The sequence below is a fragment of the Fistularia commersonii genome, chromosome 5 (genome assembly GCF_037954325.1).
Source record: "Fistularia commersonii isolate RoL2024-O1a breed Wild chromosome 5, RoL_Fcom_v1.0, whole genome shotgun sequence".
Classification (NCBI taxonomy): Eukaryota; Metazoa; Chordata; class Actinopteri; order Syngnathiformes; family Fistulariidae; genus Fistularia; species Fistularia commersonii.
In genome coordinates, this window is record NC_141288.1 from 8,781,227 (window position 1) to 8,805,244 (window position 24,018).

At 38.3% G+C, this 24,018-nt stretch overlaps 1 protein-coding gene across 1 annotated transcript in view; it reads left to right on the forward strand.

Moving 5' to 3' along the window:
• Positions 1-24,018, forward strand: part of cog5 (component of oligomeric golgi complex 5) — an 85,327-nt gene that overhangs the window by 55,988 nt on the left and 5,321 nt on the right. The window contains 6 exon segments of the mRNA XM_086146705.1: positions 6,406-6,601; positions 7,389-7,554; positions 9,997-10,092; positions 11,184-11,294; positions 17,914-17,976; positions 22,598-22,701. Of these exon segments, the coding sequence (XP_086002831.1) occupies positions 6,406-6,601; positions 7,389-7,554; positions 9,997-10,092; positions 11,184-11,294; positions 17,914-17,976; positions 22,598-22,701 (736 nt within the window).

The window sequence follows — 24,018 nt, forward strand, 5'->3', positions numbered from 1 at the left end:
GGCTCATTTTGATCCCAAAATCTCATGAGGATATTGTTACCTGCCTTGAATTCTGTTTATTTCAAAGGGAATTTGGTAATCACTAACATGTAAAATTGAAGGGAATTTGAAATTAATATTAATATGCAGTTTTTGGCTTACTTTTCCATCCTAAACCTTAACATACTCAGCCACGATAGAAATAAATAAATGAATGAACATGAAATCTGTCTTTTGTTAGGGCTGACCTTAATTTACTGAATCTGAACTTTTGCCCATGTAATTATCTTCTGAAGAGGCTATTATCAGATGGGTTTTTGATAACGGCTCAAAGATGATCATAATAATAATAATAATAATAATAATAATTATTATTATTATTATTATTATTACTATTACTATTATTGTGATTTGTTCAGTTTTACCAACATTCCCAGCTGGATGCCGGCATTGTTCCTCTGTTTACATTTGCTTTATAAGCAACTGTCAGGACTGTTAACATGGCTGTTTTACTTGCATTCTGAGCACACTTGCGTTGATACTGGTTTGTTTTTAAGATGTGCTCACAAACCAAAATAAAAAATCCCCCCAAAGGTTGTCATCAACGCATGAAATTTTGACATCCTTTAATCAAGTAATAAATGTATTTATTTATTCCTACATTCAGTATCAAGTGATATGTTTTCATCAAATTAATGCTAAGTTTATAATTTTTATTTCCAATTTAAAATGTGACTGTGTTCTTTCATTTGTTTGGCCTTTGAAATGATACTAATGTCTGTTGAGGAAAAAAAGAGGAAGCTCAGCTGGAGGTAGCAAAGATGAAGCTATTGAGGTTCCCTATGGGCGTGACGATGATGGATAGGATCAAGAATGAGTCCATTAGAGGGAAAGCACATTTTAGATGTTTTAGAGATAAAGGTCAGAGAGGCTAGACTGAGTTTGTAAATGTATAGTGATTATATTGGTAGAAGGATAAAGAGGTTGAAACTGCCAGGAAGGAAGACCAAAGAGAAAATTTTATGAATGTAGTGGAAGACGACATGAATTTAGTGGATGTGAGAGACTAGGGTTAGTTGGAGGGGGTTGATTCCCTGTGGTGACTCTTGAAGGGAAAAGCCAAAAGGAAAAGAAAAAAAGAAGACTGTCTGGTGGATTAAAAATTGGCATCGTACTTGAAGTAACTTCATGTCTTTGACACTTGGTACAGTTGGCTGTCATAGAATATTCAGCTGTATGATGTGTAAAATAAGCTGTAGTGCCAAAACATTTTAATCTGGGTCCAATTTGTCTTTTTACAACAAAATATAATATTAGCTCTAAATGTCAGACCGTCGTTTATAGAGGCTGCAGTACCGTGTTCACATGTATTGCCCATAGTGTGCTCTATATGAAAAAGGTCATGAGGCACCTGATTAGTGCTATATAAATGAAATCTGACTTGCCACAAATGCATTTCTTGGTTGTCCCTGAGACCACTTTGATACAAGATATCCATTCTGAAACCCTTTCCAGCTTGAGCCTCGGTCTTTATGAACTGATTGCACCAGTGTAGAATTGATCAATTTGAAGCACAGTGGTTGACCGAGACTGAATAGTTTAAAACAGAACAGCAGCTGATTGTTGTTTCACCTAATCATTCCTCACTTGTTCCTCTATCTCATCTGTAATCAGCTGTCAAGGAACGCCACACGTTGAAAGGGCTTCCATTATTGAAGATAATATAAATGATTAAATGGAAACTTAACATTGCAAGGGGTGGACTTGAACAAAAAGATCTTAATTATGCTAACAATGTAATCTTCTGTCTCCTCTCTTTCTCTCCCTCTCTCTCAAACATAGAAACACACAAACTCATACACTCACAGATCATATGGAGGCGTTACAGAAGAGAGTTGTCTGATTACAGGGAATAACAAAGTGAGAACAGGAGAGGCGGATTTGGCCGCATACTAACATACTTGGCTTCAAACTCGTACTTAACTGAAAGGCGCATGTACCCGTGTTAGTATGCGTCTGTGTGTTTGTGCAAGCTGAGACTGAAGATTTTCTTGAAAGGAGATAAATAAGAGAAAATGTAAAATAGATAATAATAAAGAAAATAAGGAGGCATGTTTACATAAGCGTTAATGTGACTGACTACTCTCGGTTAGACTCAATATGATATTCTATCTTATTCCCTCTTATTACTTGTCAAGGCAGATTTTGATTTTTGGGGTTGGAATCAGATAACACTTGCGCACCTGAAAGGTAGATATTATACGCTCTGGCTACTTAACACAAGCTATTGAAGCAATTACAAATTAAAGGAGCTTTTCATGCATGTTGGCAGAATGGCACTCAAGTGTGAGGAACAAGAACCACTTTGAGTAAAAGCAAGGGAAACAAAACTGAACTAGTAGACAGTGAACATATGTGAGACAGTAGCCCAACGGTAGGGGCCAGTGTGAAGGCTCAGACAGGGAAATCAAACAAAGGTAGAAAGTTGCTCAAAACACAATACTTTAGAGAAAATACGATACATTTTAAAGTTTTTTTATGACTTTCATCAACATAATTTTTGAATGTAGAAATTTCCTAATTTTGAAACTTCATGCATTCTTTACCCTTTACCCAGCTTGTTGACATTTAATCCATTTGAAGTTGCTGAAGAATATGACATTTTCAGAGTAGTTGTTGTGTTAATCACTCACCCCCCCAACCCACTGCCTCCCTATCCATCAGCAGGTGCCCTTAACCACTCTTCTCATGCCACTAAAGGAGACTATCCAAGAAATTTAAAAACATTGATAAGATAATGCAGGGCGCTAACCAGCACCATAGCAAAGGTTTCATTGTATTCTAGGGTAGGGCCTTGATTTAATGAGATTAGGAATACATGTATTCATCTACTGTTTCATTCAAAATGTCTGCCTTTGAAAAGGTCTCAGGGGTGACAAACATATTCTTCCATTGCAATTAGCACACACACTTGCATGCATATACGCTGAATGCCCCCCCCACCACCACCACCACCACACACACACACACACACACAAGACTTTCACATACAACACCCCGCCACCCATTATACTCTGCATAGAACTAAACATGGAGTCATGATTCATTTACCTGCACATGGATCAGTCTATGATGAATTACTATTATTATGATTATTATTATGATAATAATCATCAAGATGGAGCATTAGAATGATCAAGAAATTCTGTAAAACTAAACCAAAAAATCACCCGTAAACTTGTGATAAAACACATTTGAATCTATCTTATCTATCAATATATCTATCGACCTATATATATCTCTATCTCAAGAAAACGTTTACTTTTTTGTACAGCTTCCATACATTTTCAGCAACCACACAAATCACTATTGTGCCCTTGTGTATTTTCTGACTAAATCACATTATATTGCCTGAAATACACATTGTACTTTTACAGATTCCAGAATATTGTGTCAGAATTAAGATTTAACTGTACATTAAAGACATATTCACTTGGGCATGGTGCTTTACATGCCTCCAAGGCATTGTTTCTCAAATAGCGGGGCGAAGTGCAATGTCCGGGGGGGGCAACAGCGACCGACCCCCTGGGATCATGCTTATTTGCTGTACAAGAATAAAGTATAATTGCATATTCACAGTAGGTGGCAGTGGCGCTCTCATTGACGGAGTGTGTGGAAAGGATTAGCACTATGGTGTAGGGTTTTTTGTGTTGTTTTTTTTGTTTTTTTTTTGCACCGAGCAAGCGTACACGAAGTACAGAGCAGGCGATATGAAGTGCAGTGAGCAATCCCTCAAAAGACACCATGGAAAAATATTTAACAGGGATGATAGGAAAGGCTGTGAGAGACAGAGATAATGAGACAAACGAAAGTCTCCCGAAAGCTAAGAGGAAAAATATGACGAAGTGTATGTAGCGCTTGGCTTCACTGTTTACTGTGAGCTGAGCGTTGCAGCATCATAATTCAAACCCCGCTTCGAAAGGTTGTCCATGGCAAAACGTGCTCATTGTAGCCATTAATCCTGACTTCCTCATTTTAATTAAAAAAAAAAAAAGTTTTATTCATGTTTTGTTTTGGAGAGTGTGGAAAAGAGGCACAGAGACAGGTTCAAGCAGGTTGGAATTGGTGGAGTTAAGTGTCAGGGGTACTATGCGATTGAAGACTCAGCCAGAATGAAAGGAAAGGTGTAAGAGACAGTTATTGGTAGACGGATGCTGGCATTGGAGCTGCCAGGCAGGAGGTCTTGAGGGAGACCAAAGAGAATATTTATGGATGTAGTGAGTGAGGATATGAAAATAGTTGATGTGAGAGAGGAGGATACAGAGAATAGGGTTAGATGGAGAAGGTTGATTCCCTGTGGCAACCCCTGAAGGGAAAAGCCAAAAGGAAAAGAAGGTTAAAGTGTTTTATATACTGTGCTCTTGAGTTAATGTTGCTGATCAATTTGAATTTATTATTAATTAAGGTTAAATAAGGATTTGATTTTTTTTAAATTGCAGGCAAATCGATGCACTTTAAGTCTTATGTTACAGACCGAAAACAATGTTAATAAAGTTATTCTTTCCTGTAAGTTGATTCCATATTTCTTTCTTTTTTCTTCAATGTTAAGAAGGATAAAATGTTATATTGAGGTGTCATACAACAATTTTATAGACAAATGCTACTATTTATTGATTCGCTGGAGAGTGGGGTGGTGCGAAATGTTTTCTTCTTCCTGGGGGGATGTAACAGAAAATAATTGCGAAGCATTGGTCTAAGGTGATGCCAGAGTGTAACATCACCAACATTGCCTGTCAGGTTGAAACAGCAATGCCTCCCACATTCTGCTTCCTGTTTGTGTTGGAAATAGCTATCAGAAAGATCAGGCAGCAAGGTGCAAGCGATGGATCCCTAAAAACAACTGTTTTTAATCATCCGGGGATGACCCAGTTACCTCAGTCACGTCAAGGGTTAGTTGACTGAGAAACTAAACATGGAGGAATAATGACCAGCTTGTTAATGAAGACTAAAACAAAGATTCAAGCTATTCTGGGAGCAGATGTGGACAGGAAGCCTATTCAGTGTGGGATCTTTAATTCGAAGCATTGTGACATGAGCCGCCATCACTGTTGATGAAACAAAAACGTCACTTCCTCAGCATGAAAAAGGAGAGTCAATGTTGTTTTCTCCACACTCTTTTTCCATGGCTGACCTGATTTATTTCGTAGCTCAACTGCCTGTGGCTGCAATATAATAATACAGGGGTAAATAAAAAGGGATAAAAAAAAGGGGTTGCACGGAGGCGCAGTGGTTAGTGCTTTGGCCTCACACCATGAAGAACCCTCTTTGATTCCAAGGGGACCTTTCTGTGTGTTTTTTGCATGTTCCTCCCATGTCTGCACAGGTTTTCTCCACGTCCTCTGGTATTCTCCCGCAGTCCAAAACTATGCACCAGATAATCCGGAGAATAGCTCCGATGCATGAATGAGGGTGAATGGTTGTCTGTTTATGTGCCCAACGTCTTGTCCAATGATAGCTGGGAGAGGGTCAAGCATCCCCTGCGCCATTAATGATAGACAGTGAATGGATGTATATAAAGGGGTGGCACAGTAGTGCAGTGGTTAGCGCTCCCACCTCACAGCAAGAACTCTGGTTTGATTCCTACAGGGGGCCTTTCTGTGTGGTTTTTGCATGTTCCCCCTATGTCTGCACAGGTTTTCTACACATTCTCCGGTTTTCTCCCACAGTCCAAAAACATGCGTAGGGTTTAGTTGGAAAAAAAAGCCCAGATGCATGAAATAAGTGTGGATGGTTGTCTGTCTATATGTGGCCCTGAAAATGACTGGCTACTGGTACAAGGTGTTCACTGCCTCTCGCCCAATGGCAGCTGGGTTAGGCTCCAGCATCCCCTCGACCTGAAGTGCAGGATAAGCGGTAGCTTATTAATGAATTTGATAATAAATAAAGATCTAAGTGATAGAAATATAGATGCAAACAAAGATCTTAATTATTTTTACATAATTTCTTTTTAATATTTCTAGATAAACTGCAATATTTATCCCTTTTTCAGTTTGTTTTATGCTTTAGCCACAAATGTCCCATTTCTTTCATATGATTTTCATTTATTTTACAAAGCAGTTATAGAGCATCTTTTGAAGAACTTGATTTTTGATTCATTTGGTAGGTTATTCACATAAGAAATAAAGATTAGAAGGGATTTGTCATCCATTATGATCTGTATCCAAATGTAAAAGAAGCAGCAGCAAGAAGAAAAATGGTTAGGAAGTTGGGTTGAAGCAGGATTTCCGGCATCAAAATCAGATATTTAGTTTGTTCTCAAGAAACTTATTGTTGAATTGTTTTTTTTTTTTTTTTGTCGCTCGTCTCAACTAAACTTTCCTTTTCGAAACATAAAAGTGTGTTTCTTGTGGTGTTTACCCTCTCTAGCTTCATCCTTCCTAAAGCAGGCGTTTGAAGGAGAGTATCCAAAGCTGCTGCGATTGTACAATGAGCTGTGGCGCCGCCTCCAACAGCACAGCGCCAGCCTCCAGGGGGCGTTGACAAGCAGTGGAGGTATGGACTTTGCTCTGGACACAGAGACTGACAGCCAGGACCTTTTCATGCAAAGCAAGCAGGACTACAAGTGAGTGTGATTGATCACCTCTACATATACTGTAGGTTGAGGGGAACGTTTTTTTTTTGTTTTAGCTGCAAGCCACTTCAAACAAAAAAAAAAAAAAAGGGAATAATCGTGTTGTCATGAGTGACCATTAAGTAAGAATTACTGCGGTTTCATTATCATATAAGCTGTTTTCTTAAATCTTTGGTTATCTCTTAGAAATTAACCATGACCACTGTGTGTTGTTGCACCTTTTGTGGGTTCTAACATTTGTGTGGAGTAGAAACTCTTGTGTGTACTTTCTCACCTGTTTAAATTGTACCTAATCAAACAAGATGAGTTTGAAGAAAAATACAGTTCTTGTGATTTTTACCATTACACTTTGCAAGTCAAAGCATGATCAAGTGGCAGGTAGGTACTGGAATCCATGGCAGCAAGTTTATTACCAACCCTCATCTTTGTCGTGTCATTTACCAATAAGTGGATAGAATGCTGTGACTTTTTCCTTCTATCATGCAACATTTAGTTGAACCGCAGCATTACTAAATGTCAGTACAGGTATTTTTAGTTATTTGAAGATTTTATATGTCCATTGAATTACACTTCAAAAGCCACAGTAATGAAGTGCTGTTTGTTTCTGGCACCAGGCTATGAAAACAAAATATCACAAAATATCTCAAATTATTCAGTAGATACACACTATATGATTTTTGGGGTATCTTTGTGTGTGTGTGTGTGTGTGTGTGTGTGTGTGTGTGTGTGTGTGTGTGTGTGTGCGTGTGTGTGTGTGTGTGTGTGTGTGCACTTACAGTCAAGAGAGGGCTCTGAAGGACTCTCTGCAGCCTTACGAGGCAGCTTATCTCTCGAAGTCGCTTTCTCGCCTTTTCGATCCCATCAACCTTGTATTTCCCATGGGGGGCCGCAACCCACCCTCCAATGATGAGCTGGACAGCATCAACAAGACCATCAGTAGTTAAGTACACACTAGAGTCCATCACCTTACAATGCACACTCATATGAATTTATAAAATCTTTTATCAATGCTTCTGACATTGGACCTTTTTAAATTAGAAGTAGAACAATGTGTTTACAGTACAGGCATTAAATATTAATTTAGATATCTACTTGACAATAGTGAAATCCAGTACTATGTGACCCATTTAGAGGTGTATTGGTTTTTTGTGTATTTGTAATAAACAGAACTATCAACTCCTGAAATAAGGAGTGGGTGTAAAATGGCTAGTTAACCATGGGAAGGTGACCTGGAGCAAGATGCTCTTGATGTTGCATCATCAGTGCATAAATGTGTCGAAACTTAATAGCAAATTGGCAGGTGGTCTTGGCACTAATTCAGATTTAATTAGCCACAATGTCAAATATCTTGCCAGCTCTGAGTTACGTCAAAGATAAGCTCATATCACTGTATTTTCAAATTATAGAGAGTCAATTGGTGCTAACTTGTATTTCAGACATGGCAGGCATCTAAATGTAAAGGTTTGACATTGCCCTTATTGGTGCAATGTCTGTTACATGTGTTCGTGTATTTCTACACAAAACATTTATGAATAATTTCAGACGTAGATAGTTTGATTTCCCCAATCATCCAGGCTTTTATCATTTGAATCTTGGGCTTTTCTTCTTGCATACAGCAACAAAAACACTTTTGTGGATAAATGCAGCAACATGCAAGGGATGATAATAGCCTGTGAGTATAGTGGGTGAAGCAACATAATTACTGAAACTTTCACAGGCAGAGGTACTTTCCTATGACCCAGTCTGGAAGCAGCACAGGGACATGTGCACTCAAACTGCAGAAATGCATAAAAACAAACAATAAAAACAAATAATAGTATTTGTCTCGATATTAGGCCAATATCACTAAATTTGACAATATTTCTGTTCATAATACTTGATTGCTATAGTCTTCAGAAGACCTTGGCATTATACGACCCGTGGGCCACATCCAGCCCATTTTGCTTTTTATCCGGCCCTGCCAAAGTATTTCTTTGAGTATTTTGATAAGTATTATAAGCCAATATTGAATTTCGAACCCCCTTTTTTCCCTTTTTTGTTTAATTTTGTATGGATGATTACATACAAAATCATATAAATACATTTATATGATCATTAATGATTTTAAAGTTGAAATATAATGCCAAAAAATGTAAAATGTAAATAGTTGACCTGCACATAAAAATTAAATAAGAAATGTGGCCCGCCAGCCAAAATAATTGCCCACCCCCTGCTCTTCAAGATGTTTCCTGAGTGACAGCTGAAAGTCTGTGGCCACTAATTTGAAACTTGTTTCTACCCACATGACTTTAACATGACTTCTTATGCAACATTCTGTAATGTCATTTTGCTTCAACATGTTTTCCCGGAGTACAACCTGCATCTTCCCTCCACACGCTCTTACTTTATAATAGCCGTGTTTCTTTTCCTTTCCAGCTTTGTCATTGCCAATGAAAAGTCCTCCACCAGTAGCTCTGTCTCCTGTCTGTGCATTCCTCTGCAACACCTTCAACCCTGAAAACAGAGTTCTGATCGTGTAAATCCTCCCCATTGCTCTGTCTCAAGTCAGTCAAGACACTTCTCTCTCAACCCATCTCTCTACTGCCTTCTCCCACTTCCTTACCTTTGCTTCCTCTAGCCTTCTCATCCTCACCAAGATCCGTTTTTGCTCCTACTACCTTTCCTCCCTCTTCTCTGCAGTTCACGTCTCCAGGCTCTCCTCATCCTGCTTTTGATGCAAATCAAAAGCTTTATTTTGCATTAGAGTGTGTCCAAGGTGATATGAATTTGATAGTGTTGAGCACATGTAACCCAACGAGGTTGGATTTTGATTTTGATTCTAATAAGCCAGACCTCAAACATTCTGGTGAGAGACACAGTTGTCAATGCTCTTATGCTGTCACTATAGCTACAATCGCTAGGTTGGTAGAAATAAGGAACTGTTTTGAACCTATTATTGAGCAACCATGTTTAAATGGACTAAAAGCAGCTTCAAATTTCAGTAATATTTTTGATATTCCAGCTGTCAGTGGCGGCTTCTTCCCCACTTAAGAAACAAAATAAAACAACAAATCAAAGCGGAAACACAGAAATAGAAATTTCAATAACAAGTTTGCTTTGCTATGTGCTTTTTATCTTAGTTGTTTTGATCAGCTGATATAAGACATATGTGTAGCGATTGCAACAATGGGATATCAATGTTTGCACTGGAAAGTACAAACCTTTTAAAAGCATGAAACAATCAAATGTAAACTGGGTCACATGGTCATCTGTGAACAACTTGACTTAAAAATGTACTTAATCCAGTATAAAATGCTGTTTATGACATACATAAAGCACTTTTTAAAGGTTTGAATGTTACATGAAGTCAATATTGTTCATCTTTGCTTTGGTTTGTTTACAGTGAGTTGAACGTTGCATCAGTTGATTCAGATCTCTCTCTGGCCGTTGCCAGAAATGCTGCAAAGACTGTCCAGCTCTACTGCGTCAAGTCTGAACAGCTAGTAAGTACATCTCATCCATTTGCATCAGTGTTTATTTGCAGCTTATTGTATAAGTTCAAATGCCTACAAGGAAACTTTTAATTAACCCTTTTGGGTCATGGCCAATTTGTTCAGAAGAAGAAGAAAAACCTTTTTTGTCACATTCCATTATTCATAGAGCACAACCTAAATTTGCAAAATTTGACCACTGCATTCAACCCATCATGGATGAACCATGAGCAGAAGGCAGCTAAGGAGCAGCACCAGGGGAGTAGTTAGGGGTTTAGTCTCTTGCTCAACAACACCAGGCTACCTTAACTCCGAGCCACGGCACACGAATGAACAATATCGATTTGCTAATGCAGATTAAAGTATCAAATTTAGATCAGTTTTATGCTGCTAGAACATGCTGCTGTAAATATCAAGGTTTTTGCTTACACTAAGTTCCGATAAGACTGGTTGTAATTCAAATTTTATAGATAACCGATACAACAATTTAAGACCACATACGAATTACTTAAAACTGTTTCAAATTAGTACTTAGATTTTAACCTTTTTAGAGGTAAATCTATAGTATAATACAACATATAGAACATTATTAACATGGAATTGTTTAATTTTATTACCGGTACATTTAATAAATGACAGCCTTATGAAGCAATCTGTATTGATCCACAGATGTTCCAATAATAATTTATCCCAAAGAGCTTATGCTAAAGTTCACCACACATGTTAACCACATGCCAGAATTCCACTCCAAGAGCTTTTTGTATTTGGCATATTCAGTTAAGAAACAGCAATACCAGAGAAAGCTATATGAAATGCAAGGGTACAGGAAAGGATTTTTGGCTCTTGGCAGAAAGGGTTGTTATTAGTTATGAGGTTGTAGGGCCCTTGCTCCTACTCAGGCAAGAAGAGAGATGGAAATATATACAGGACTTGAAAACACACATGCAACCATGTGTTTTAGTGCATACTGAAATTAGACAAATGTTTAAAGCAACCACAAAGGTGAGAAATTCCAAAATCAACACAATTACTACATTCATTAATGTGCGACACAGCTTTAACTGCTGCTATAATTTAAGTCACCCAAAAATCTCTCTGTGTAGCTGTGTACTCAGGGTGATGCCAGCCAGGTGATTGGTCCATTAACTGAAGGCCAGCGGAGAAACATTTCTGTGGTCAACTCTTTGTACCGCCTGCACCAGGCTGTTGCTAAGGTAAGAGGATACAAGCGAAAAGGAAGTCAAAAAGAAAAGTTGAGCTTGGAGGTGGCAAAAATCTGCTGCACATCTGAGGTGGGAGAGGAGCCTTATGCAACAGGAAGCTTGGGGGAGGGATGATAGCAAGCCTGCAAACTCCCATGCACACAGCATGTTCCACTGTGTCACTGATACTGGCTGCAAATCATTGCCTGTGAAATAATGTTATAACAAGTGTTGTCTATGTGCTTCAATGTCAAGATGAAAGCCAAAAAAAAGAGTGTGAGCTGTAATGCAATTCTAGTAGATTTTATTTTGTCTCTGCTTATCAAGCATGTATATGCACTTTATGTGCTGTAAGATACCTTCTTCCTCCCACTGCATTTTTTTTTTGTCTCGTAAACATGGTGATGCTTCCGATGTTGCCAGCATCACTGCCCTAGCTGCTGGACAAGTCATTATGATTTAAGTTGCACAGAATTATGAGAGTAGCTATTTTAGTACACATAGGTGCCAGGTCTCGCTCAACCCAACAAAAAACTATTTACATAATCCATAATACAACATAAATAGAAAAAACAAAACCTCACAATTGATGTGTGACGTTGATTGCCTTGACAGGTTTGATGGATTATTTATACTCTTGTGCATTATTTTTGCACTCTCCAGGCCAGGAGCTCTCATCAACATACAATTAAACACCATTAAAAGTCTTGAGTCTTGAAGGGTGAAAGGGAATGGCAGAAAGTTGGGGGTAAATGAAGGGAACGTATAGCGATGAGCTTTACTGTTGTAATTACAGTGATAATGATAATCATAGTAGTGGTGGAGGCAGAAATGCCTGCTGAAACTGACAGCAGGAGAGGAGGAGAACACAGAAAATTTCAGGAGAGAAAATGCAATAGCATGAATTAATTAGCTATCTGCAGGTATCTGCAGATGGAAAGGGAAAGAAGCTCATGCGTCATGGGATGTTCCCAAGCTATCCAGACCTCTCACGTTAAACCAATGCAATTTGTTTGTGTGACAATCCTCAATAATAAAGGAATTAAGACTACTTTGCCAAAAAAGGATATAATGCATTGTGGGAATGAGTAATTGGAAACACAAGATGTAATTTCATAAAATGAAAATGTCAAATTGTGAAAGTAAGAATAACTTTTGGAGTCACATTGAAATGTGAAAAAAAATAAACCAACATTTGATTTCGTAAAAGGCAGCTGAAACAGAGGGCAGAAAGCTGAATAGGATTTTCAGTAAACCTCAAGCTTTCTCTGATGTATTTCCAGATGCATAGAATATTAAATGCTCCTCCAGTATCTTTTGTCTTGTTCTTGAAACCCAGAGGAGGAATCTCAATGAATTGATAAAGTCTTGACTTTGATTTCATTGACTTAGGCAAAAAGAATAAATAGAGGGTAAACCCGTCGGTGTATATAAACAACATAAAAAGGCATGAAGACTGTTACAGTAGTCAAGCCTGCATCTTTAAATTGCGTTGAAGCAAATATGTTTATCTTATTTGTTTTTTTAGCTAGATCTTATTTGTTTTTTTAGCTAGAAGACTGACTTGTCAATGTGTCATTGTAAATACTAAAAAACAGGCCACATATTAGCACCAACATTTTTCATTGGTTTATTTATTCCATTGATCTCCTTACTGATCTCCATTAATCCTCCTTACTGTGAATGTAGCTAAAGATCTGTATCATCTGCAAAATAAATCTCTAGCATGCATATATCTTTGTATGCGAGGGTAAAGATTTAACATTTCTGTCATAGATTTTATAGGGAGTCAATAAAGAGACGCTTCTGCTGGTGAACTGCTGTCTCCAAAAACACATTCGCTCTCTGGACCTGCTTCTGAGCCTTTGTAGAATTTCTGGTTCCAGCTTATTATGTGAGGCCAAAAGAAATGTTCAACCCTTATACTATTTTCTGTCATGTGTCTATGGAAGTTCTCATTTATCCAGGTCATGGTTAATTCTGGTCAAAATCTTCTCGTGGCAAATGATGGCAATTATTTTCTGTTAACTTTGTGATCAAACCATCTCTAACTAGGCTAAACCTTGGGCTATCCCAGAACAATAATGAGCACACTAATCTCCAGAAATGGAGTCTCAGAGGCCCAAAACCCAATTTCTCCACGTTTCTAGTGAAAAGATATACTTTACATGGACTTCACTCCAGGCATCATTCCTCATGGCATGGACAAGTTGGTATCATCCCCCCAGCTTGACAGCTGCTGTCTAGTCTCCCCTAGTGTCTTAGTCCCAGCATTTATAATGAAAAAGGTGCTGAAAAATACTTTTGAAAAAAAAAAACACTTTTGACAAAACTTACTGTTAACCTGGTCATAGGTGGAACAGACATGAATGAATGTTTTTTTTTCTCCATTGTGTCCCTCTCACTTCTTCTCATTTGTACAGTACTCTGGCAAACAGTGCTTTAAAATGATTATCTTTATTGTTGTTTTTGTTATGTTACAAAACATAGCAAAAAGCCCCTACTACTTTGTCTTTAATTCAAAATATTTCCTATCAAATGTTATACTTTAGACTTAGGCTGTTTTGTCCCAATTTAAGTTTTCACAACCAAGGAGTTTTACGTCACACATGATAAAGATTTTAGTAAAACAGCACTCAATGAAGGCTTAGTAGAACAGAGCAAAATAGCAGCATGCAGACAACAATATTCATAAAAAATAAAATCAAACATTGCAAAAGTAGCAGATGTAAATTCAAAATGACAGTCTTTGCCATACTATTTGCATGAACATAATTACGTGTCCTGAAAAAGGAAAGAATTGGGCATGGCTGCAAGGCCATTCCAAACAACCTTTATCCAGCATGAATGAAACAAATGATCACATTTGATTTTATTTGTTAAAATCCCTGGAATGTTCCCGATCAAATATAATCCAGAGGTTGGTGGTACAGCAGGGGAAACACTAAAAGGTAATGTAAAATGACAACATTCCGCAGATTCATTTAAGACCATGTACAATATCTTCAGTTTTGTCTGAATTTTATAATGAAAATCTCCCTTACCCTTACAACTTTTAAGGTCCATCTGAAGTGATAAACCGAATAGGTGCCATAACCCAGCTTGATTTGCTACAACAGAAGGCGTTGCAGTGACAAGTCCATTGTTTTATACAATTAGCAGGTTATTTATAATTTCTCAACTTGCTGTTTCGATGTTTGATGCCACCTTAATTACAGAGGTGCTGACAGATAGGTCTGATCTCCAGTCAGTTGACTGGATACAAGCTACGCCCTCTCACTAGGTGCAACCCTGTGAAATGTACAGTCTGCCTCTGTTGATCAGCAGGAGGGTTTGCCAGCAGGTGTCTTGAATATTTACCTTTTTTCTTTAGATCTGATGCCCACAGAATAGTTCTAGGATCTAATTACAAGTTTACAATGTTTCCATCATAATGCGGTAGCTCATAGATATACTCAAGTCTCCACATTAATATAACATTTCAATTAATAATTAACAAATTGAGTTTGCGATGGTTTATGGAGCATTGATAAGAGTGTCATTGGGTCCAACCAATATTTTAGCAACATGTTGGTACTGTGGTTAATGTCATATATAATTTTCAATTATTGTACAAAAATTGATTTAAAATAATTACAAATTTTTGTTATAGTATTCGAAATTTTGTATGAGTGAAGCAAACAACCTTAACAGGAACTTGTAAGGCCCATATACTCTGCCCAGTAACCTGGAGCATTCAACAAGTTTTTGTGTTGGATTCAGAGAACCTATAACTTTTGTTATCATATAAGTAATAGACTTTGTTTTGCTGTTATAAGCCAAGAAAGGAAAGAAAAGGAACGTCAAGGAGAGGAAGTCCAATCCTGTCAGAATCATCTTAAGTAAGGCTTTAAAAAACTTTTTGGATGCATTATCTCAAATGTTTTATAATTTAAGGGAAAGGTTGGCCTTTTCTTCAAGGAGTGAAATTACCACTAATTTAAATATCCACTCTAATCCCATTAAAATATAAATCTTATAAAAGAATGCACACGGGTCTGAATTGGGTCTATTGTTTTTTTTATTTTAGAAAGGAAAAAAAAATCAAATTGAAACACAATTTTGTCACCATGTTTTTCACCTCAAACGTTACCTATTTGTCACACATCCACACATGCGGGACAGCAGTTGATTGAAATTCTGGAGTGTTGAAGGTAGCAGTGGGTGATGTGATTTTGTCTCACAGCCTACCCATCATGGTTGCATGTCCACTGGTCTTAGCAGACTGATTGATCCATTGATTGATGGCATTGAAATAATGAAAGACAAAAAAAACTTTGACCCAAGCAATAAATATTTAATTTCACAGCTGAAGACTTTTTCTTGTGTGAAAACAGGGGTCATCGCTAATTCTAGACAGGTTGGATGATGATGAGAGAACTCTGTTACCGATAGCAAAATAAACCACCATCTGAGATAGTAAAATGGTTCTAGATGTGTGGAAGGGGTCATACTCTAGATTCTAAAAAGTATACACATGCATATGACAAGCAATGTGTCAAGTCATATGGCACTGAGTGGAAAAATTATGTATGCAGTATGAGCTACCACATCCATGTTTAATTTTTTATGGTTGACTCTGCCACCAACCACATAAATAGTAAACCTTTTTTCTTAATTCTCCTGAACAGGCTGAAGCTGCAAAAGAACAATTCTCAATATAAAACTGTCTAGACTATGCTATGCTCTGTCAGTAAAGCTCTGTTCGTTGGAAAGAAAGACAACGTAAAGGATCCCAAATCAGAATCAGCAGGTCTTACCATCGAAAAATTTAAATCTGAACCAAATTAGGAGTTTGCATGTTCTCCCCATGCTTGTGTGGGTTTCCTCTGGGTTCTCCGGCTTCCTCCCGCAGTCCAAAAACATGCAGTTTAATTGGAAAAAAAATTGGGAAAATTGCCCTGAATTAATGATTGAGTGACTGGCGACCAGTCCAGGGTGTTCCCCTCCTCCGATGACAGCTTGGATAGGCTCCAGCATCCCCTGTGACCCTGAGTGCAGGATAAGCAGAAGAAGTTATTTATACTTTTTTATTTATTTTTCATCGATTTGCCATAAAGTGATCTCATTTTGCAGCTACATGTTTAGTCATATTCATTCAATTATGTCCTTTTTGAGTTTTTTTTCTTTGTTTTTTTTTGTATTAAAAGTCAATTCTCATATCAACATTTTTACAAACAGGTTGATTTTCTGACAATGTAACGAGCTTTTCTTATTTTTTCTTTTTTTTTTTTGGACAATTTTTTAATTATCATTTAGTTTTCTTGACAATGATTTAGCTCAGGGTTTGGCAATCTTTATCACTCAAAGAGCCGTTTGGACCTGTTTCCCAACAGTAAAGAGGACACTGGGAACCACACAACCCATTTGAAATTTAAAATGAATTAACATGATATATAAAGTTATATATATTTTTTCGCCTTTATGCTATGCATCCAAATGCACTGCGGACTGCAAAGTTGGAATTTCACTGTACAGGGAAACACAATTCTACACTGCATGTGACTATAAACACTTTCAGACTGAGATGGTTCGGTCATGTTCAAAGGAGGGATAGAAAATATATTGGTAGACGGATGCTGGAATTTGAACTGCCAGGCAAGAGGTCTCGAGGAAGACCAAGGAGAAGATTTATGGATGTAGTGAGAGATTATATGAAGGTAGTTGGTGTGAGAGGAGGATACAGAAAATAGGGTTAGATGGAGAAAGTTGATTCGCTGTGGCGACCCCTAAAGGGAAAAGCCGAAAGACGAAGAAGAAGTAGATGTGACTATAAACACTTTGAATGTTTAAACAAAATGTACTGCATTTTGTGAACAACTGCAGAGAAAACAAAATTACGTTTCTGCATGCAACAAAACATTTTGAACTTAAAAAAAAAGGCGTTTGGTTGACGGTTACGTTTAAGAAAAATAGTCAATGTCTATTTGATTCCTTCTCAATGAAAAAAAGACAAACTTAAATTATCTACTGGCAGCAAATCAAAAATGCCATCTTCTCTTATGTGCTGTCATCCTTTTACTGGCACGTGGAGTTGTTTATTAACCCTCTCAGGCTCAAATTAAGTTGTAGTTGCAGGAAAAATCTGATATTTGGCTGTCGCAAATCTGCAACATCTGCCTGGAGAAGGTTAAGAGTGACAAAAATATTTAAATATATTTTATTTATATGTTACAAGATCGCCATAATTGAATTTAAAATCACATTCTAAAAATGAACAAACAAAAATAAAATGCTTCTTAATTAAATACTCAATTATTTTCAAAAGCCGCAGGGAGCTGCATCAGACGTATCGAAGAGCCGCATGTGTTGCCGGAACTGCCGGTTGCTGATCCATGATCTTGATCCATGATCCATGAGCTTTTGCTTTGATTCCCCTTCATGGTCCACTATGCTTAGAAAAGGTTACTGTGCCTTTTTCACGCTTAGAATCAGAAGTGCTCCCAAACAATTTAATAACCTCGCAGCTAACAGCAGCTGAAAAAGCCTCTTGATAATGTAAATTAATTACTGCAAACCTTAGTCATACATCATTGCATATACTTCATAAATATAAATGAAGCAAGAAATAAAACTTTTTCTTTTGTTGCAGATTATTTCAGGTCTTGGCTCCTGTCCCCCAGCTGCTGTTGAAGCCCTTTCTTCTTCTCTGGAGGTATGAAAACAGCTTTAAATATAATTTTGATAATGTGTTCCTTTGACCGATCTCCTTGTATGCAACCACTTAGCCAGATACTGTTGTTGTAATGATCATAAGTGCAGATTTGAATAGCCACTGACCCATATAAGGAACAAGCCCAATTGTGCCTGCTCCATTCCTGCTCTTCAACCACAGGGGAAAATATCCTCCAAGGTTTTTATTATTGTTTATGGCAGGGGTTCCAAACTCGCGGCAAACGGGCCGCAATTGGGCCACAGGATGATAGTTTGTGGCCCCTGCCTTGATATGAAGTTTTAATGTTAGTGTGGCCCGCAAGTGTGTGTATGTATGGCACTTTACAGTGTTGTGTGCAGAGCTGAATGAACCTACCAATCACAGTGGGGTATATGGCTCAAGGGGACGGGACATCAGGCTTGATGCAAGCAGAGAAACATTCCTCAACGAGTGAAAGTTAGAGCAGCATTGCCATGAAGTGCTTTCTTCTGTGCCTGGCCGGCTGCCTCATTTATATTTGGCATAGCCGGACTTTCGTCCCTGTATGCTGCATTCACAACACTTTAAGTTGCTACCCAGCGGGACATTATACGTGTGTGTATATATATATATATATATAAACAAACGTAAATGGCACTCAGCTAATATGTGGTCTCTCTGACAAAATAAATCAAAGTGATGCGTACACAGCGGGATAAAAAGAACTCAATGCACCCTAATGTAGTCTGCAGTCACATAGCGGCCCTTGTCCATCAGCGATAACAGTCCCCAGTAACCCAGACTAATTATAGGGCTGCACCATAATATGTGGGTCATTGTTTTTTATTTACATCGCCTCACACAATGAGCATTACATATATTTCTATTTACAAATTTACAAATGCCATGGTGTTCATGTCATCATGAAAGACATGAACATCGACCGTAAAAACAAAGGAGACTGCTACTGGGATTTTATCCGCGGACCGCCGTGCTGTGGTTACAAGAAGGAAGCCGAAATTATGTTCTCCGTGTGCTGGCTAAACACACGGAGAACTGTTAATACAGACATTTGAATCTAATATCACAGTAGAAATAGAAGACTGAAGAAACCACATATAGCCACTGACTAGAGAAATGTATTATTATTATTGTGGCAGACACTAAAGGCTGCGGCCTCTCACCCACAGGACTAAGGGCTGGGGGGCGTGGTTAAGCTGGGTATATATAGGCGATCCTGGATGTTGTAGTTTAGAGTTGTTTGTTGGTGTTTCTTCATTAAAATATTAAATTCCTCCACACCTCCGCCATTTTTTCACAGTGAAACACTACATCATTATTATTTTTATTATTATTATTATTACTGATTGATTGATTTTCTTATTAATTTTTAATTTCATCTTATTTTTTGTTAAAAAATAAGAGAGATTTGAGAAGATTGGAATTTTTTTACAAAAGCTTTTCTTGTGGATAACCTGATGGGCCCAGCGTCACCCAGACGCTGCCTCCAGCACCCAGGTAAATTGAGTCTGAGACCCCTGGTTTATTGGGCAGCATGTCTCAGGAGTCATCAGTGAACTACTGGAAATCAGGAAAGGTAGTCACTCAATCTGAGACACAGGAGACTGTGTCAAATGTGTTATTGATTCAGATACAGAACCACTAATTTGTCCTGATGAGGAGGGTGGCATCATGCGCAGCGGCCCTTGATGAATGGGAGTATGGCTAGCGAGAATGAGGTAACACTCAGTACCCCCAAGGTATAGAACTGCAACCTATTTGGCCTTATAATGGAAGTTTTTGTCATTTTTCAAATGCCCCTTAGGCCCCCTTCATAGGAAATTCGAATTAGAGAACTAGAAGCTGCAAAGTTGATTGAAGTCTCATTGGAATCTCCCATTAAGTGAACAAATCCTACTTGATGAACGCATTATCTTTGTTTTTAACTCAACACGCATGGAAATAAAGCAAGGGGCATTTCCACATTTTTCTTTTTCAACATATTTTACAGAGTAGAATTTCACATGAATTACATAAAATATTCACAAAGTTCAAGTGAAGAAGTTAAAGTCCTTTCAAAAGGAAATCAAATTTTAAGATGACTGACAGGGTTTGTAGTTATCACAAAATCTGAACATACTTAATCAAGTAAATGCAAAATAGCTATATATTCAAGGTCCTGTGTCACCTGTTAACTAGGTGCTTTACAAACACACACACTTAATATTTACACACTGGTCAATCTATTGTATATACCTATTCAACTTCTAATTATCACAAATAACCAATAAGCCAATCATATGGTAAGGCACCCAGTGTCTTTACACGAATAGTCATGGATTGGATGCCTTGCTGAAGAACAAAGAAAGAAAGTTGATTTAAGTGACTTTTAATGTGCAGTGGCCTGATGGTGCTGGACATAGTCAAAGTATTTCAGAAACTTGTGATCTATTGGGATTTTCACAAACAACCATCTTCGAGGTCTACAGAGAATTATGTGAAAAAGAGAAAATATACTATCAGTGCCAGGTCTGCCTTGTTTATGCCAGAGATCAGAGGATATTGGCCACTCTTGCTTGAAATGACAGGAAAGCAACAGTAACTCAAATCACCGCTTGATAAAATCCAGGGTCCGCACAAGATCATCTCTGATCACACACCTAAGTGAGCCTTGAAGCTGCTGAGTGACAGCATCCAAAAGACCTAACTGGGTACCAGTCCTGTCAACTAATAACAAGAAACTGAAACTGGAAAGATGTTGCATGGTCTAATGGTAGGACCATGAAGAATTAAGGCAGTTCAAATGCGAAAAGGTTTCCAAACTGGTACAAGTAAGATATATCTAACATGTATATAGTGGGGCAAAAAAAGTTTTTAGTCAGCAACCAATTGTGCATGTTCTCCCACTTAAAAAGATGATAGAGGCCTGTAATTTTCATCATCGGTACACTTGAGCTATGAGAGAGATGGTGAAAAAAAAAACAGAAAATCACATCATCTGATTTCATTTGCAAATTATGGAGGAAAAATAAGAATTTGCTCAGCAACAAACAAGCAAGATTTCTGGCTCTCATCGACCTTTAACTTCTTTTGTACGAGGTTTCTTAGTTCACCACACGTTATTAATGGCACCTGTTTGAACTGGTTATCAGAATAAAAGACACCTGTCCACAACCTCAAACAGTCACACTCCAAACTCCACTATGGCCAAGACTAAATAGCTGTCAAAGGACACCAGAAAAAACATTGTAGACCTTCACCATGTGGAGAAGACTGAATCTGCAATAGGTAAGCAGCTTGGTGTGAAGAAATCAACTGTGAGAGCAGTTATGAGAAAATGGAAGACGTACCAGAACACTGATAATCTTCCTCGATCTGGGGCTACAAACAATATCTCGCCCCGTAGGGTCAAAATGATCACAAGATCAGTGAGCAAGAATCCCAGAACCACGCAGGGGGACCTAGTGAATGACCTGCTGAGAGCTGGGACCAAAGTAACAAAGGCTACCATCGGTGACACACTACACGACCAGGGACTCAAATCCTGCAGTGCCAGGCTTGTCCCCCTGCTTCAGGCAGGACATGTCCATCTGAAGCTGGCTAGAGAGCATTTGCATGATCAGGAATGCTGAGTTGCATCCAAATAACGCCATACCTACTGTGATGCATCACGGTGGAAACATCCTGTTTTGGGACTGTTTTTCTGCAAAGGGACCTCCTTCCATCAGCAAGGGCGTTGAAGATGAATCGTGGCTGGGTCTTCCAGCATGACAGCGATCTCAAACACACCATCCAGGCAACGAAGCAGTAGCTTTGTAAGAAAGATTTCAAGGTCCTGGAGTGGCCAGACCAGTCTCTAGATCTCAACCATATAGAAAATCTTTGGAGGGAGTTGAAAATCCATTTTGCCCAGCGACAGCCCCAAAACATCACTGCTCTTGATGAGATCTGCATGGAGGAATGATCCAAAATACCAGCAACTGTGTGTAAGCCTTGTGAAGACTTCCAGAAAACGTTTGAACTCTGTCATTGCCAGCAAAGGGTATATAACAAAGTATTAAGATGAACTTTTGTTCTTGACCAAATACTTATTTTTGCACCATAGTTTCCCAAATAAATTCTTTAAAAATCAGACAATGTGAATTTTCTGGACTGGTCTGTCTCAAAGTTGAGGTGTAACTATGATGAAAATTACAGGGCCTCTCTCATCTTTTTAAGTGGGAGAACTTGCACAATTGGTGGCCGACTAAATACTTTTTTCCCCCCACTGTATATGTTTGAACATCTGCCCTGATTGTTTTTTCTGGGCTGTCTTGCTCACTTATAACTCAAGCAATCAATATCCCACTCCCTCGCTATGCTGCAGGCGAAGCACATCTCTGGTGTTTGTGCCCTCAAACACACATCCAAGCAACTTAACCCCTAATTTAATCTAGTAATCGAGCCTCACATATTTGCACCCACCACTCACCTGACTTCATGCATCGCCATGGCAACAGGGGTGCCCCCGAGGCGCAAGCAATGATTCAAGCTTTTGATTACACAGTGGCTGCTGTCTAGTCTGTCTCAGATCTGTCTTCCCTGTATTATTCACTGCGCGTCCCTTTTTTCCCCCCGGGCCGTCACTCCACTCCGTCCTCAGGTGGTCCAGGCCCTGATGAGCACAGCTGTGCAGCCGCTCCTACAATCAGTGAGCGACTCCATTGAGGCCATTATCATCACCATGCACCAGGAGGACTTCTCAGGGTCAGTTGTCTTGCCTAATAGTCCCACATTAAGCCAAGACAAGCAACATCAGAGTCAAGTATAAATGGGTTGTGCTTTGCCTAATGATCTGCACCGAGAAGTCGCCTCATGATCGGGGGTCAGAGCTGATCTGCGGCACAGACACGTGTCAGCTCAGACTTTTTATTTATCTTTATCTTTTCTTTGACCTTTTACGCACTCTTGTTTGTTTTAAATGGATGAAACATTCTCCTGACTTCATATTTTGATATTTAATTTTATGCCACGTCCTGCAACTTTGGCTTGGATTCAAGCTATCGGGAGCAATTAGGATGTCATTTGGAGGTTGGAGGGATGGTGCATCAAAGTCGTTTGAGATTTTAAAATAATAACAAATAGCTTATTTTAATTGGATTTGTTAAAAACTCCAGAAATCCCCAGATCATTTTCAACAAAATTAGCCAAAAATCTTTTTTTTTCTTTTGTCACTTTTATTTAAAGTGGTCATGTATGACTTGTTGCTTTTGCGTTTTGATATTTAATCTCATTAAACTAATGAGATCCTGTTTGCTTAATAGAGGAAAGAAAATACTTGAAAATTGTCTTGACAAAGAGATAGAGTTCTGTTAAGGAAAAAGATGAAAGGGAATAGAAGAAAAAGTTAATATTCTAAGAAACCCCCGTAGTAATATAACTATGAATTCACCCTTAGCTTTTCATTCCTTGGTGCCTTTTCCCTTTTTTTTTTTTCAAATTGATTATTCCTTTTTTTTTTGCCAAGGCTTTTTGGCCCTTCCTTTCATTTTCATTTCCTGTCCTCAAAAACCTTATCTCTTTTCTTTTTTTTTTTTTCAACTTCTTTGAAAAGCAACTCAAGCCAGATCCCCCTCTTCATGAAACCTCTGCTAACCTGAATGTGAACAATGACATTCAATCTTGCTGCTCTTAAAAACTTTTAAAAATTTTATCAGATATCATAGGGGGTTAATGCTGTTATGTTGTTGGAGGCTCATGGGATGTCATTCTCTGAGTTACATGAATTGTCCATTCTCTTCAACTGGTTTTTCAAAAGCGGTTTGGTTATTTAGGGAAATCTGCCTCCCCATAAAATGCTGAGTATATCCAAAGGTCAAAACCCAATTTGGCACTTCTTCTCGAGAGGTTTTATCCTGAGGTATAATAACACACCTTGGTTCCAGTGCCAAATTGTGAGAAGGTTAAATTTGCTCATTTAAAAAAAATAGAGCATCTGTGGGTCAGAGTCAGGTCACATGTATTCAGGTCTGTATTTTTAAAATTTTGTGGTTCATACCTTATAGTTCTTCCACTCTTATTTTT